Source organism: Condylura cristata, unplaced genomic scaffold (genome assembly GCF_000260355.1).
Source record: "Condylura cristata isolate star-nosed mole 26May11 unplaced genomic scaffold, ConCri1.0 scaffold00017, whole genome shotgun sequence".
Classification (NCBI taxonomy): Eukaryota; Metazoa; Chordata; class Mammalia; order Eulipotyphla; family Talpidae; genus Condylura; species Condylura cristata.
The window spans coordinates 22829328-22846461 of record NW_004567118.1 but is presented as its reverse complement, the minus strand read 5'-3'; the positions used below and the strand labels follow the sequence as shown (position 1 = coordinate 22846461).

At 49.3% G+C, this 17134-nt stretch overlaps 1 protein-coding gene across 1 annotated transcript in view; it reads right to left on the bottom strand.

Moving 5' to 3' along the window:
* Positions 1-12818, bottom strand: part of ADORA2B (adenosine A2b receptor) — a 21763-nt gene extending 8945 nt beyond the window's left edge. The window contains exon 1 of the mRNA XM_004685063.2: positions 12392-12818. Within this exon, the coding sequence (XP_004685120.1) occupies positions 12392-12756 (365 nt within the window). The 5' untranslated portion in view covers positions 12757-12818. The remainder of the gene's footprint in view (positions 1-12391) is intronic.
* Between the last annotated feature and the right edge of the window lie 4316 nt (positions 12819-17134).

Sequence of the window (17134 nt, the reverse complement as noted above, 5' to 3'; positions counted from 1 at the left end):
AAAAAAAAAAAAAAACTTGTCATGGATTGAGGAAGAAACTGAAATTTTGAGTAGCAGTTTCTATTAAATAGAATTCCTAACCAAAAAAACTTCCCCAAAGAAAACTTAAGGTCCAAATCACTCTAGAACTGAGTTCTTTCAATTATTTAAGAGAAAAAACCATTCTTTCCTTCAAAACGTGGTAGACACTGTTTGATTCTATTTATATGAAACTTAGGTCTGTGAATGGAAAAGCTCACCCTTTGTGGCAATGTCCTGAGGTCAATATGGCGAGTCTCCACATCCTGACCCGCTCTGGTCTGCAGGCCAGTCTGAGGATGCTGCTACCCACTAGAGAGCCTCTGTGGTCTCCAGGGCTAACCTTCAGGCTGAGCCTTCCCACGGGGCAGGGTTCTCAGCTGCTCTGGCTTCTGACAGGTTCTCATGGACTCCAAGTTCAGACATGTCTGAGTCCCAGTGAGGGACCTGGCTGGGCCAGAGCTGAGCCCAGTCTACCTGTAAAGGTAGTGAGGAGAGATGCCACCTGTCCTGCACCATCACCGGAGGTCACCCAGAGCAGTGAATACAGAGGGCAGGAGAAAGCAAGCTGCGAGCGCTGCCCCCTCACTGGCGGGCAGGAAGCAGGAGGCATGGGGGGGGGTTGGGGGGCAGGGGGTGACAGTGATTCAGTCACTGAGACTGAAGATGGGCCGAGCTGGGTCTCCCGGAGTTCCTTTCAGAGGCTTTTGTTTGGAGGGGGGGAATTCTCATATGTTGGTTTCATATACAGGGCAGGACCCAGAGCTAGCCACTGCCCCCAAAGGTCTTCCCAACACTGGGGTTAAAGCCTAAGCACTGGAATCCGTGTGCACACCTCAGGCAGAAAGGCCATCAGCAGGCTGGCCACAGTCCCCTGCAGTGCTGGCTTGGGGCACCTAGGCAAACCAGTCTGCCAGGTTTCCCCACTGAAGTTGGTAGCTAGTAGACCTCTTCTAGCAGATACTTTGTATAGATCTTGCACTTCATCAAACTTTCCCTGTAAGTTTTACCATCTATTGATGATTCTTGCCTGAAACAGTTACTGCTGTGATGGTTGCCAAATGATGACTTGCTTATTCCGTCACTCCTGCTCATTAATAGATGGCATCCTATGGTAGGACAGGCTTTAACTCATTTATTTTTTAAAGATTTATTTATCTGTGCATACAGAACTGGGATACAGGTCAGAGATGCAGGGGCGGTGGTGAGAGGATTCACCAGAAACAGAGTGGGGGGCAGACGCGGCAGATAGACAAAGTACACTGCTGATGGGAGCAGCAGAAGAGACAGGAGAGGTCTGCTGTGCCGTGTGGGTCACCTCCCGGGGGCTGGGGGACTGAACCTGTGCCAAAGCAGCTGCTGATAGCTTCACAGTGCTGTAACCCGTTGCTCCACCAGGGAGGGCCCTCAACTCATTAATTTTTTTAAAGATTTATTTTTTTTATTACAAGAGCTGGAGTGTAGGTGCACCTGCCCAAATCTTGATTTCTAAATACTGCTTTCCACTGAAAGGAAACAAGACTCTGTGAAGGAAAGACTGATTCCAAAGCTGCAAAATATATCAGTCTGGAAAACCTTTCTGTGCCAGAATTGAGGAAGTGCTCCAAACAGTGATAGAAACACTCAAAACAGAAGTAAACTTGGATGGGCAGCCATTGGCTAAATTTGGACATCAAAATTCAGAATGGATTATAATACACTGAATGAAATTAATGTTCCATAAGGCCACACTTTATTAAATAAACAAGAGCAGGGAAAAGGTAACATTCTCCTTTATTAAAGAATGCCTACTTGATAAAGAGTGAAAGAACAAGAAAATTACCATTTTATATAGAATAACCGATTGAACCGATTGGGGCAAGTCATCAGGAGTCAGCACTGAAAGAATATTCCAGTCAGAGAAGATTGCATGTACAAAGGCCTGCCCTGAGTAAGTTCTAGGCAGTGAGAGCGTTTCTGAGAGGTCAGAATGGAAAAACGAGGAACAGGATATAATTGGAGGAGAAAGGGCTTGACTCAGAATCCATATTTTGTCCTAATGCACTGAGATCAGGTTTTTATTTCAGAAAGATTGCAGCTATGTGAAGAATGGGCTTAACAGACAAACTGGATGCAGAGAGACCAGACAAGAAGCTGACATCCTGGAGTGGGTGCAAGTGGAGAGGGGACTTACACTGGAAAGAGGGTTTAAGAGTGCAAACGATTCTATAAATTTCTTTCCATAAAGCTTTACAGTTCTCTTCATCTCTCTCTCCCTCTCTCTCACACACACACTCACACTGAGCAGATCTGGCAGTGGTGTTGAAATCAGCAGTGGAGCAAAAGCAGCTCTCATGCCCACCCGTGACTATGCAGGTGCCTCTTTCTTTCCCGCCTTTTCCTGGTAAACCTGTCTTTTTAAATGGAAAGGAAAAGGATGGAAAAGAGAAAGAAAAGCAAAGAGAAGGGAAAGGGGAAGGGCAGAGATGGGTAAGGGAAAGTAAAGGAAAACTCAGCAGAGGAAACCAAGATCTCGCATAAAGAAAGCAGCTTTGAGAAGCTCATGGGTGGTAGAACTGAGGCAAAACTGGCAGCAAACCAGAGAAGGTGAGACTGAGAGCAGGAAGAGGAACCAGAATAAACCTAGCTAGTGACAGGAAGGCGGCTGCAGAAGGGAGGCTGCTCTGCAGAAGGGCTAGAGTAATGGACAGTGTTGGGAGCAGTGTCCAGGGTCAGTAGAAAGACCAACCAGCCCCGAACTCCTTAAGCTCCCAATTCAACCACTTACTTTACTGCTCAACCTGTCGGCACCGTGAACGTGCCCATATAAACTATGAAACTTTTTCTCAATGCATCCCGAGCTCTGGCACCACTCAGCTGTCTGGATATCTGGGAGTCACCTGGACACCTCCCTCTCCTTCCAATATCCAACCAAGTCAGCAAGTCCTCTTGACTGTCCCCTGGGATCTTGTCCTTTAGCCACAAACCTAGCACTCAATATACAGTGTCTCTCGGCCTGGCTCACTGGCCGTGGTCATCGGGCCCACCTTCGGTCTTCTGCACTCTTTCCCAGCCTGGTCTATTCACTGACTCCGTGGCCTTACCTGTGGTCCCTCTGCCCTAAATTGCCAGACCCCTGCATGGCACCAGACATCTCCCTGGTGCAGTCATGTAGACTGCATACATCAAATATCTCTAGACTCTGCCTCCATCGCCATGGCCTCTATTGCCATGGCCTCTGTCCTAGTCATGCTTTCTTCCTTCTCTCTTGGACAAACAATGACTACCTGACATAATCTTGTCTTCTCCACCCACTCTTCCCTGCTGTTCACCAGTGTTTGAAAATGCAAACTTAACTAAATCCCTGATTAAAATTCTATTGGCCTTCCAGGTCCCACCTACTTATCGCTCCTCAGAGAGCCTTACTTAAGTGACAATAGAGATACACAAAAGGAAATAAATGCATAACCGTCCTAAAATTGAAGTGGAAGCCAACCAAAGATTTTTTTGAGTTTACAGAAACCAGAAGATCAACCAGATAAGATCATCAGGATAAGACATGGGCCACAAAAACAGAACCAGGGATAGCCAGGAAGAGAGGTCACAGGCCAGCAGATGTAGACACCAGAGTAAGATTTAGAAGAGGAACAGAAATTGGGGGTGGGGGTGAAATGTGGACAATGGAGGGTGGGGTAGAACCTTAATTATATAGGTGTCTCCGACTATCCAAAAGTAGAATATTCCTGTTCGGTATGATCTGGTAGGTTAATTTTTTGGTGCTGGAATGCTATTAACCATTTACATGGAGAATTTTCTGTGCATTTCCAGACACCAAAAAAAATAACCTACCAAATTGGAACATTCTTCTTTCGGATAGCAGGGGAAGCCAGTATATATCCTGTGAACCACGTAAATCCAAAAAATGTTTTTAAAGATTTTAACCTTAAACCAAAAGTAAAAATAAATTCTAAATTCTAAGAAAGAACTAGAGGGGGAGATATCAAGATATCTAGGCAAGGAGAATGAAAAACAAAAGTATTCGCAACTATAGATGAGAACACTTAAAATCAGTCAGTCAAGGAGGGGAAGTACCCACCTATCTATTAAGAGTCCCAGGAAGAAAGAACAGAGAAAATACAGTCCAAAAAAAAAAAAGGTAAGAAAACATACTTTATTAAAATTTCAGAGCTGAAGAGAGAACTTCAGTCTTCCTATTGGAAAGGCTCACCTAAAATGCCAGCCACCCTTAATGAAAGAGAAAAGTTGCAAGTCAATATTTAGATTTAGACCCATCCTGGTGAACTTCAGCAAAAGCAAATGATGCCAAAGCCTTCAGAGTTGGAAACAGAAGTCGCCCAATGTGGACCGCAGCTACGTGCGACGTCCTGGGCAACATGGCTTCAGAGCTGGGCCCGCCTCTGGCCGTCTGCAGGCGAGCCACGATCGTGTGGAAGCAGCACGGTATCGGGCTGTGGGAACCCAGACAGCTTATCTCTGGTGGTCTGAAAAGTGACCTGGGGATGTGTAACAAACCACCAGGCTGAGAATTCCAGAACCAGGGAAGCAAGCCAGCGGTCCGATGAGCGCCCCCCAGCAGCTGCCAGGGCGCTGACAGGGCACCTTGGGGAGCTGGGTCACTGCGAGAGTATGAGAAGGGGTGTTTCTTCCTTTATCGTTCTCTTAATTTCCAGATGAGAAATTGAGGATGCCAACATGAAACAAAATAAATACGGCATGGTTTTTTGAGCAAAGAATATCACCTAAAAATAGAACCTATCTGGCCTGGTCACCAGAACTCTCTCCTTGAGAAGCGCAGGCAGAGACTGGCAAACTTTCCCACTCCAGTCCCACAGCACCTTCTGAGACGGGCAAGCAGCACACAGCAAGACATCACAAATGCCACTGATGGGGTGTGGGTTTTCAGAAACCCTCTGCAAAGCTCCAGAAAAGATTATATGGAATAAAATATCAGTGGTATAAACCCTGACAATGTAAAAGTAACCATATAATATAAACAGGTTCAATACATAATTTGTGTAGAAGAAACAAAAAACAGTGGCTGCCAGATGACAGGAGAATGAGTAAAAGCAAAGATCAGAGGTGGGTGACCTCCTTTCCACAGTATTCTCTCTCATACAGTCTCAATTGTTTTCAGTTGTTTTTGTTTTTTTTTACAATGCCATAAATTATCGTTTGAAAGTGAAACTTCTATGAGGTGGGGACCGAGCTAAAAGTAAAGGCACATTTGACAGAAAGCAGCAGGGCACATGTGGAAGTGATGGTGGCAGCATACTTTCCCTGTTTTTTTTTTTGTCAGTTAACAGAACTTATCTCCAATCGATGGAATTAGCCATAACGGGGGCAGGGCTTGGGCAAGCCACTCGGAGCCTCATATTACGTGGAACAGGCAACAGGTCCTGTCTAAGGCAGCTGAGACCTGGAGTGGCACAGGGCAACCGTCAGAAGAAAAGCCGAGCAGGAAAAGCTCTGAGGCTTCCGGCAAAGGGGTTGTGGGCCCACCAAGGAGAAACTTCACTTTCCCTTTGGGGCCTTTCTGTACATTTTAAAGTTTATTTCTGTGAGAGCTGGGTGGAAAAACCTCCTTTGTGACCTTACCAGCACCTTGAGGACAAAACCTAAACTCTTTAGCAAGCCTCCAGGCCTCCTTGATCTGCCTACTCTCCAGCCTCCCACCCCTAAGGGCTGTGAGGTGTCACTGTGGGAACTCCCCACCCTTCTCCCCCAACAGGATCCACCCCAGCTCAAAATGTCCTTTCATCCCACTGTCACCCACACAGAATCGAGCATTACCCCTCCATCTGCCAGTCTGAGTTTAGAAGGTCATGCTCCAGCCAGTTCTCAACTTGAATCCATTCAAAAGTTACATTTGCTATTTGCCATTTCATTCCTGCTGCCAACAGTGGTGTCTCCAGTCTGCAGGCCTCAGAGAAGTACAGCACATCCTGTTAATGCCTTACGGGAAGAATAATCAAGCCTGAAGGCCAGTTCCTGAAGGTCAGTAGGAATCTGAAGCTCTAGAAAAGGTGGAGCCTCAGTTCCCCCATCTAAGCAGAGAGGCAGGCGGGGGTCCTCTCTGGCCCTGAGAAGCTGTGTTTGCAGCCTGTCATTTCATGAGCACTTGCCAGGATGTGGCTTTTTTGTTCTTCACAAGTCCACATTATTAATTCAGCTCTAGTTGTCTTGGTTGCATGTAAACGTAAAGGGCCCACAGTAGCCCTAATTTGCTGGGAACCTCCTTCATTCAGCACTGGGGAGAACCACTTGTAAGGAGGTGTTTTGGGATGGCCTTGGGACACGCAGCTTTCCCTTAAGCTGTCGTCATGCTCGGTAAGGGCTCCTGGGAAGACAGACTTACCCAGCCAGTTCTAGAGACCCTGGGTTAACCACGGCCAGGCTGGGCTTCCTCTCTGCCAAGTGAGGAAGGTGACTGTAAGGGTGTGAAGAGCAAACGAAATGAGGCACATCCAGCACAGACGAAAGGCTTCTGAAGACAAGCTGCTGCTCCCCATAGCAAGACTCTCATTTCCGGTCGCCTATTGGTGCCCTCCGTGTCCACCCCTGCTGTGATCACAAGCTACCAGATCAGCCATGTGAGATACAGAGAACTGGGAGAGATCAGATCCAGAGTCATGGTCCTGCCAGCGCCACGAGGTTCCAGGGGGGGAGAGCAGATGATCTGCTGTGTTAATTTGTTCACATGCACTCATCCTCTAGATGATCAAGGGCACCCATGCATGCTTTTCAGAATTCTGTGGCGATATTGCTGAGGCGCCAAGTGAGACACCCTCGCTGCCAGTGCTGCTGCGGCAGGCTTGCCACCCTCCAGACACACAGAGCAGTGCAGGCTGTGGCCTGGCTGCAGAGGGCCAGGGGCTCCCACGGCCCTCTGGGTCAACTCCCAGCCGGCCCGCCTTCCCACACCTTCAGCCCTTGTTCCCATCTACAAGCATGAGGGCTCAGAGACCCACATCCATCTTCTCTCTGCCTTGAGGCTCCAAAGTGCTCCTGAGTGGCTGTCCAGCCAGTTGGTATCTACACCCCCCTAAGGAATCCTCCAGATTGGTTCAACCTGGTTGAGAGAGTTTCTGAGGGCCTCACTGATCAGGTCAGACCAGTGCCTCTATGTGGGCACCTGTGTGCCCAGCAGTAACCTAAGCAGTCCAGAAAAAGTGATCATCAGGGTGGAAGGTTCCTGTCAATGCTTATTGACACTGGCTCAGACAAGAGCCAAGGTAGCAGCTGATGTGGTTTTAAAGGAAGGAGTGTCTGCTAACAACAGGGGGCAAACGACACAGTGTAACGCCGAGGCCCCTCCTGAAACCCAACTTCTTCTCTCGTCCTGAGAGGCGCAAACCACAAACCAGGACCTGTGGGCTCACCCCAGTATACCATCACTGTCCGCGGCCAGCCTGGCCCACAGCCCCCTGAGCACCTCTGTGCCCTTCTCCCTCAGGCTTGTCAAGGATTCTCTTAAAAGATGGCTTCCCTTTCTATTCCTCATTAACACTTATCAGACCATCTTTTCCCTGACATTTCACCAGAGTGTGCGCCCCATTACTTGGACCTGCCAACTTGGATTCTCCCTCCCCATTTCTTTTTTTGCACAGTCACCCCCACACTGTCCAGCTTCCTCTGAACAGCTCCACACTGAACTGTTCACACTGTTCACACACCGTAGCACATACCCTTCCCCTGGTCATTCATGTTTTCATCCAAAATGCAGGCCCCAACCCCATCTGAGTACAAGGCCCTAGAATGTAAAACAAGCAGAAAGAGGCCACCAAGGAAAGACATAATTTAAGAGTGATAAATATGGTGGCTGAAAGCAGCACCTTCAGAGGGGCGAGTGAGGAAAGGCAGAGCAGACTGACTGGGAAGGAGCTGGGCGGTGCTGCGGCACGGAAGGGAGGCGAAGAGGGGTACTTTGGACAGACTGAAGCCAGGTCATACAGCCTTGAAGTGGGGGTGCAAGGGATTAAATGCTAGGGGCCAGTGCATGCTTCAGGCAGGGAGGTGATTAAGATCTGACTAGGGTTTCAAATCATCTCCCTGGCAGCTGTGTGGAGAAGGAGTTCTAAGGGCGTAGGAGGGGAGGAGATAGGGTCTCCATGGTGGCCCCAGCAGCTGGCCAAGCGCTGTCAAGATGATGTGTGATAAGCTCTAGAACATAAACATTAGATTTGACCAAAAGAGGGGTAGCATAGGGGTGACCTGACAGGAGGGATTCAGTGGCCCAGTGGTAACGAGAGAAGTAGAGGCCATAACACTGGATCACTTGTTGGAGTTTACTGTGGAAGGAAACAAAAGAATGGACCAGTCAGCAGTGGGGGTATGCAGTCAAGGGGGAGTTAATTTAAGCATATTTTATATATTCATATAAAAACAGTTGGTTTCCTGGAGCTGTTACACCGAAGTACAACTCAGGTGGCTTAAAACATGTCCCTCGCACAGCTCTAGAGGCCAAAAACCTGAAACCAGGTGTCAGCAGGGCCACACTCCCTCCAGAGGCTGAAGGGAAAACCTGTTCTGCGCAGCCTCCAGCTCCTGCTGGCTTCCTCAGCAATCCTTGACTCCAGTTTCTGCCTCAGTTCTCAATCGGCTTCCTTCTTTCTCTCTGCATGTCTATTTTATAAGCATGTGATTGAATTTAGGGACCACAGATAACCCAAGATAAACTCCTCCTCTAAAGACCCATATAAGGGAATATTCAGTCATTTGCCATATAAGGTAATTTTCGTAGGTTCCAAGGATTAGAACATGGACATATCTTTTGGGGAAGCCCCATTCCACCCACTACAGTGAGAACGATCTGGAAGAGAAAGATAACACTGATGCGGAAGAAGGGCAAACCCAAGGACAGGAACCCTTAGAAGAGCTGGTTGGGCAGGAACCAGAGCTGAAAACCATCTTTCCTTACTGTTTCAAAACACTAAAAGTTCATTTTATGGTATGAGAACTGTAACTCAATTAAGAAAAAAGAAGTTTCTGAAAATAATTCAATATCCCCTGCCAATTCCCATCTCAGTGTTCCGCTAAAAGGAACTAAGTGGAGGTCAGTTTTCACCCAGGGCACAAGGTCTTGCTAAGAAGTCTTCAGTATCTACTTCATAGATTTGACATGTGAGGCAAAAGAGGCTGGGTGTGGGACAGGATCAGAACCCATGGCCCTCCAGACAAATTCCACCCTTCCATTCTGCCATCTCAGCCAACCCACAGGCCAAAGACCAGCTTTTTTTCCAGTGGAGCTAAATGAGGGTGTTTTCTGGGGAGATGCAAAACTACAGCCTCAGGGAAACTGAGGCCTTTCTGACATTTGGGTGTGTCAAAGTTACCTGGAGCTGAGCTGGGGGTAAGGCACACAGGGGATGATTAGATTGGGGAGGAGGAAGTGTTCCTGCAGAACAGCCTGAGAGTTAAGTAGGAGCCAGGGAGCAGATGTCAGCAGACACACCCGTTGCACACCCTGGCACGCACATCCCCACCTCTGTGCATCTTCACCTCTGACAGCCCTGGAGCCCCACACCCCCTCATCACTGCACACCTCCAACAGCCCTGATAGGCAATCAGAAGAAGCTGGCTTTCTTTTGTTTGTGGCTACCCCTCACTCAGGGCGGCCAAGGCCAGTGTCTGATATGAACAGACACTCCTCCTTTTCAAGTCTGGGCAAAGTTGTCATTTTCGTGCCTAGCATCACCTCAAGGCTCTCTTTCCTTCTACACTGTAATCTTCCTCGTGTTAATAAATGCCTTGATTGGGTGGCTGGTGAGGACAGCAGTCTCTGCAGCCTGAAGCAAGTGGCGCACCGCTGACCACATTGCCTGGCACTTCAAGCCTTGGGGCACACATGTCCAGGCCATTGCATCTGTGAATTGAGTGGAACCAAGGGCAAATCTAAGGTCTGTTTTTGCCCAGGTAAGAGGCATGCCTATGCTCTGGCCCTCACTCCCCAGGTCTCACCTTTGTCCACTACAGCTGCTTGCCTTTATAGGAGAGACACCTCCTTCCCAAACAGGGCACTTCCAACTTTACTCCCACCTACAGTTGCATGATCCAAATGAGGTCATACATATCATATCAACAAAGTGAGGGGGAGCCTAGGGATCCCCTGACTATAGCAGAATTCTCCAACTTCGGTGAGGTAAGAAGTTCCAGATACTAGAAGATAGTGATACTAGAATTCCCCACATACTCCACCCGAGATTGTGATTTGGGAGGGCTTAGCCAGCCCTGCGGTCCGCATGTTAGTCAGCTCAGAGGAGGCCGTATGCTCCAGAAGCAGCAAGTGCTGGAACATGGAGACAAGAAGCCCCCCACCTCCTGCAGGCATCAGGACAACTCAGGGGAACCAGGTTCACCCTTCCAGTCCACAAGGGTAGAGGCTGGTATCTGGGACAGGTCAGATACTGCTAAGTGTTCTTTCCTTTCTACACCTGCATCTTTTCCTCCTTTCTCTAGGAAAGATTAGGAGCCTGTGATTTATCTCCCCCCCCCCTTTTTTTTTATCAAGACTCATCCAGCACAAGCCAGGACAAGCACTAACAGATTAAATTTCCAAGCAGCTTCATGCTCAAGGAACACAGGGGCTTTCTCGGTAACTCCCACTAAGCTGGGGTTGCTCTGGTTCTCTGCCAGGAACAAGCCTTCCACATGCTACTTAGGCTGAGGGACTATGACTGCCCTGCAAAGTCAAAAAAACCACCAAGTAACCAATATGAGGAGCAAGAATCAGGAAAGGGACCATAATAAGAAAAAGAGTTGCCCCAAGTTTTGGAAATACTGAGCTTTGTACCACCAAATGGGATGCACAAGGCCTCCTGGTCAGAAGCCAAGAGCAGCAGCATGTGGAAAGGTCCAGACACGCAGATCAGACTCAGGGCCTGGCGAACCAGGAGGTTCCTGTTCCTTTGGGACCCAGGACACAACCTGCAGAGACCAGGCTCAACATGTCTGCCTGCTAAAAAGGCTCTGGAAGCATTCTCAGTCCCACAAACACCTACAACCAGGTGACTACAGGCACGATACACTTCCAGAAATGGGAGTGCACTTTCTGCCCACACCACACTGATAACTACGCACAGCCCAAAAGATGGCATGATAGCACAGTGGGAATTTAGTGCCAGCTAGAAAGTCCCAACTTTGATTCTCAGTCCTGATACACCATCCTAAAAAAGACACTGCTCTAGTTGAGCCACCATCCCCTCATCTACAAGATACAGGAAACAGTACCCACCCTTTGGAATTACTGCAAAGGTCAGATGCTCTGAGTTTAATATATGTAATATAGAGAGAGTTGACACTCTATAAAGAATTCCTTTTTCCTACTTCTGTAACTCAGTTTCCCTGTCTCAACTCCAAGTCCAAAGAGATCCTAACCCACCCAACTTAGAAATGCCAAAAGACCTGAACTCAAAGCTAGAGTAAATGCTTTCAAAAAGCCCTAAAGCTCCTTGATATTCCTGCTCTCAAGCTCTCAACTTTTAACTCACCAAAACTGAGACTACACTCCCATGGTGGCTCCAACCCCTGAACCTATCATTTCCTGATATGGGAGAATAAGTAGGCAAATAAATTCTCCAGTTTTCTGAATTCTTGGTGGCACTTTCCAGCCTGCTAGGACAGAACAGTGGAAGATATACAAGGTTACATAAAGGAGTTAAGTTCTAAGGCTGCAGGAAGTAGGTTAACACTTCTAAAAAGTATACAGAGGTGTTGAAAACCATCATAAAGCAGGCAGAAATTACATCAGTAGCGTTCCCCCAAAGGCCCCTCGCACCCCTAAGTGGGCCAGGTCCTTATTTCTCTGGCAAGTACATTCTGAAGTTGGATCATAAGTAGTGTCCATTCTCACACAGCTGTTAGACCCTGCGTCCAAAGTCGCCCTGGAACCTCCCCAGCATTCACAGGACCCAGTCAGTTGGGCTTCTCTCCCTCTGGGTACGCCCTGGCTAAACCTGGTGGAAAGCAGCTGTTTCTCCTGCAGAGGGGGAACGAGGATCGCCAAACTCCCAGCACCCCGGCCTCCACTCGCCTTTGGTATGGATGGTGCTTTCTCGGGAGTTTCCAGGATGTCCTGCCGGCAACCGCGGACCGCACTCCCGGAACCCCCTAAAACTTTCTCCGGTAGAAATGTCGGTGGGGACAAGCTCTCCTCCGGACGGCCTGGGGTGTAGAGGCCACCAGGGTCCCCGGGGGCACAGTGAGTGTCCGAGGATGACCGGCGTCCCCCAACCTGTGAACCTAACCTAACTCAAAGCGCCCTGCGCTCCAGCAGCCAGCCCCGTCGGGGGTCCCTAGGGCGGGAACCTCCGCCTAATGGAGGTCTGTTACAGCTCCTGGACGAGGACCTAGGATTGAGGGAAGCCGCGCGCCTCACCTGAGCGGGACGCGGATGGCCAGGTACCTGTCGACGGCCACGGCCAAAAGGCTGAAGATGGAGCTCTGCGTGAGCACCAGCACGAAGCAGGCAAGGAAAAGGCAACTGTAGAAGTCAGTCTCGATGCCCAGGCTGATGACAATGGCAAACGGGATGGCGAACAACCCCACCGCCACGTCGGCCGCCGCCAGAGACACCAGGAAGTAGTTGGTGGGCGTCTGCAGCGTGCTCGACGTGCCCACCGCGGCGCACACCAGCACGTTGCCCGCCACAGACAGCACGGCGATGGCCAGTTCCAGCGCCACGTACGGCGCGTCCACAGAGTTCTTCAAGCCGCATGTCTGAGCCTGGGCCCCGGACGTCATCTACCTGGGTCTCGCAGGGTGCCGGGCAGCCGCGTGGGCTCACCCGGGCACGGCCGGAGCGCCCGACCGCGCGTCCACCAGCCGCCAGTCTGACTCTCGAGACTCGTGCGCTCCGGCCTCGGGCTCAGGGGGCGGGACCACAGGGAGGTCACGCCCATTGGTCGGCGCGCCTGCCGGTCTCGGACTTCCCGCGGGGCCCCGCCCCGTGCCTCCCGCCCCCAAGCGTTGGGGTCTGGTTGGGGGCGGGGGCGGGCGTGAGCGTTGCACCATGAAAGGTTCTCAGGCTGACGGTGTCTGATGAGGACTAGTTCCCCAACTTTCCCTCAAGCTCCAGCTCGGTGGGTGTGCCCCGAGTGCTCGCACTTCTCTTCCAACAGCTCCAGGAACTGGACTTCGGCTTTGCCCGGAGGAACGAGTCGGTCTCACGGAATCCACCTCAAGGGATCCCCCCACCCCACTCCACCACTCCACCGGCAAGCTAAGCGACTTGAGCACCCGAAACCTTCGGGAACTCCCCTTCCCGAACCTGGTACTCCACTGGGCATGCAGGGTTCACCTTGCAAACTGGACGCGCAAGCATGGGAGGGAACGGATTGAGTTCGCAGGCTGTTTCCAGCTACACATTTCTACCAGACCTAAGCGGTGGTCCCCCAAGGGCCAGACTCTTTCTGGGGCGCTGCAGCTTTGCACCACCCCACCCCTACCCTGGGTGCCAGCTCTGTACCACCCCACCACACCACCCCTACCCTGGGCGCCAGCTACCTCAACCTCACCTGCTCTTCTGCCTCTCCTCCTCTGCCTCTGTGGCTCCAATTCTGCCTTCTCTTACCTGGTGGCATACACCTTGTCCGTCACCTCCTTCCTGCCCCCCTAAAATGCCAAAGTTTCCCAGGCCACGTTTGTTTCGTGGTAACCCTGAAACCTCAGGCTCAAGACCTCACATGTGACCTTTATACTCTTAACTCCCAAACCTTTCCTTGCAGCTGGAAGACCCTCTTGAGAACCAGACCTGAGCACCCCACCGCCACTGCTGGACTCCACAGGAGAAATCTAGGGCTCCCAAATCCAGCATATTAAAAACTGAGTTGAAACTCCCAACCTGTGCCCTCTCCTAAGTTACTGACCTTACCACTCACTCTACCCACCTCACATCTAAATTGTTGTTGATTCTGCTTCCAGGGCTTTTTGCTTCTCCTCACCCCCAAAGCCATGCCCTAGGCCAGTCCCTCCTTATAGACAACTTTCATCTACCTCCTCCACCCCTCCCTCAATTGCAACTCTGTCAAGCTTTTACAGTCATCACAAACACCCTTATTCTAGAACACACCTGACATGCAACATTCCCCTACCAACATTCTTTGCTAGCGGTCATCAGATAAATTAAGATGGCAGACAACAGGAACAGATGCTAGTAAAATAATATCAAGTAAAAAATAAAACATGGAGGTGACAGCTAAAGGACAGAGAATTTCTTTTTGGGATATGAAAATATCCTACATGTGGTGATAGTTGCACATCTGAATATATTTTTAAAACGATCCAATAGCTGTAATAACAGTGCTAAAAGCCTTTAGCTTCCAGTCAACAATTATCAGTCAACCAAGACATGACCAACATCTACCATAAAACAAAGCTTCCCCAAAAGCCTTCCCAGTAGATGTCCTGCCTGGGTGATGTTACAAATAGGGACTTTTTCTATGGAGTTTTGCTACTTCTGTAATGCAAAACCAATGTTAAAATTATTGGAGCACCTACAAATTTTACTCACTGGCTATTTGAGTTCTCATGTCACCTTCTCTACCACCCATGTTTCCATTGTTCTTGTCACAAACTATTGTTACCACAGATGAAAAACCAGAACCTTAGATCAAGGAACCACCCAAAAGCACTTCCTTGGGGTTCAGCAGAGTATTCCTGGGGAGGTGGTTTTTGCAGATTAGGAAAGACTTGGCAATGGGGAGCTATCTGGGTAGGGAAGTCATGCTGGGAGAGGTGTGGACACGGGGTTTGTTGAGGGACAACTATGCCCAAGAGAGTGGAGAAAGGAAGAGTGCTTAACCAGGGGAGAATCCTGCTGTCTGGATGGACTGCTAGGTCATTCTCGTGGCGTTTCGGCGTTTCGTTTCGGAGACCAGGAGGTCTTTGAGCAGGGAAGAGTGGAAGTATCCGGCAGCAGTGAGGGAAAGTAAGCGACAGCAGAGGCAGCAGCAGCAGTGGAGGCCAGCTGGCTGCTGTGAGCGCTTCCTTGGAAACCCTCAGCCTCCTGGCTGTGGGCTCAGCTCCAACATCTGTACCAGGAATCCCCACCTCTCCTTTCCTGAATCCAACATCCTTCAGGAAAAGTTGCCCAAGTCACCTGAGGAGGAAGGGTCTTTCAGGGCAAGGCTGTGAAAGTCATGGAGTTTTTGTTTTAAAAGCCATTGGCGTGTGGTGAACAGAGTCCAGGCCTCAACGGCAGAGAACCAGGTTCATTCCCAACTCTAAGGATGACCTTGGGTGAGTTCATTAATCTTCCTAAGCCACAGTTTCTTATGCATTAGGCAGGGTAACAATACCTGCGTGGCAGGGATCAGGCTAAAAAGGGACAGGAGGAGCTGTCTGCCCTGTGACTATCTGCAGGACCCAGACTTCTTGAAAATTACTGGAGCGTGGAAGCATTTGGATAAATTCAGTCTAGAATCCTAGAAACCTGAATGAGTCTGTAATTGGTGAAAATGGAAGGCTGCATTTTGTGAACCAATTACCCATGTGTAGCCTCCTCCAGGCTGCTGGGGCCGTCTGCCCATCTCCCAGTCCTGCCCCATCTTGCTTAGCAGAAAACAGGTGGCATCTGGATGATTCCAGATTAGGTGCATTACTTACATGCTCCTAAGGGAACCTAAGTACATCTAACTGCACTAAGTACATCTAAAAGACCCAGGCGGTTTTTCTGCTCTGCTATCTTTCATTACAGGGTTATTGTGATAAAACATTGTTGAGATGGAATGTATTTATAAGAGGGGAAGGGAAAAGTTCAGTGCAGATGACTGAGATGGCAATACCAGTTGAAGCTACCAAGAGACTGGCCATAGATGTAAAAAGAAAAATCAGAAAGTGAGATGTCCATACTGGACACTGGAAACCTGACATATTCCTGAGAGTATAAATAGTCATATGCAGGCGTATATGCTCAGGAAAGGCTTCAAAGTGCTTTATTGCTTACTCTGGGCTGTTTGCGTGGCTCTGTATAAGCTTTGCTTTAAGCTATCTGCTGGAGCATTGAGAGGGCATCCCAACAAACATGCTGAGCTTTTCTGCAATGACTGAAAGACCTATGGTTCAAGGCTTTTAAGAGCCACCACGCATAACTGTTTGGCAGCACTGCTGGGTCTTCAACCACGTCTGTGTATATTCGGCTGCTCCGCTTCACTGTGTCCATCCCATGTTTGACACTGAGTCCTTAGTGAAGGAAAAGGAATTGGACCCTTTCTCATACATCCTATTTCTTTCCAGTACTGATGGCCTTTAGTGACACTAGCACTCAGGCCACACATGAGTGTCCTGGGGAGGATATTTGGGTTAGAGTGAAGAGTTGTCTTTGTGCTCAGGCCTTTAGTGAAGGAAAGAGGTGTGTTCCAGAAGGAAGGTGCCAGGAAGGTAACAGAAATTGAATCTGGACTGATTTCTCTCCTAATTCCTTGTCTGCGTGGCTCCAAGATTGTGCAGAATCCTGCTGCTCTTCTTGTTCATGGCTCAGCCCAGCTCATTCTCCCATCCCAGCTGCCTTTTTTTCAAGGACGGTGTGGGAATGGTGCTGAAGTTTGCCTCCAGCTCCCATACAGACTGACAGCTTTTCTCTCCTGCCACCTGTGAACCTTTGGCACCTGCCATTCCTTTTCTGGGAAGCTTGTTTTATTTTCCACCAAGTGCTTAAGCTGCAAGCCCAGGTCATGGTGCCCTGTCTCTGGAGATAGTTGCAATTCCTTTCTTTGAAATGAGCTGACTGCAGAGACCTCAGGTGGAAAATGCCATTTTCACCAGTGTGGTTTGGAAAAACACATCATTTGAGGAGACTGAAAGAATTATCAGGAAATTGTAGAGTCCATTAATCAGGTCTTCATCACATATTTGAGTTATTCACTCTGCATTTATAACTCACTGCACTGTTCCCATGAGCAATGTGGGACATTCCTTCAGGCCATATGCTCATCGCCAAGAATTGGGAGCTTGTGGCAATGTTGCTCTTTGGCTCCCCAACAGAAATCCCCCTTTCTGGGTTGTGAACAGTACCCCAGAATGGTAGTAATGTGCACACCCCCGTGGGTAAATCAGCGTCTCTACATGCCAGTCTAAGGGATATGACCAATTCTGGCGAGTAAGAGCTGGCAGTCTTCTTCCT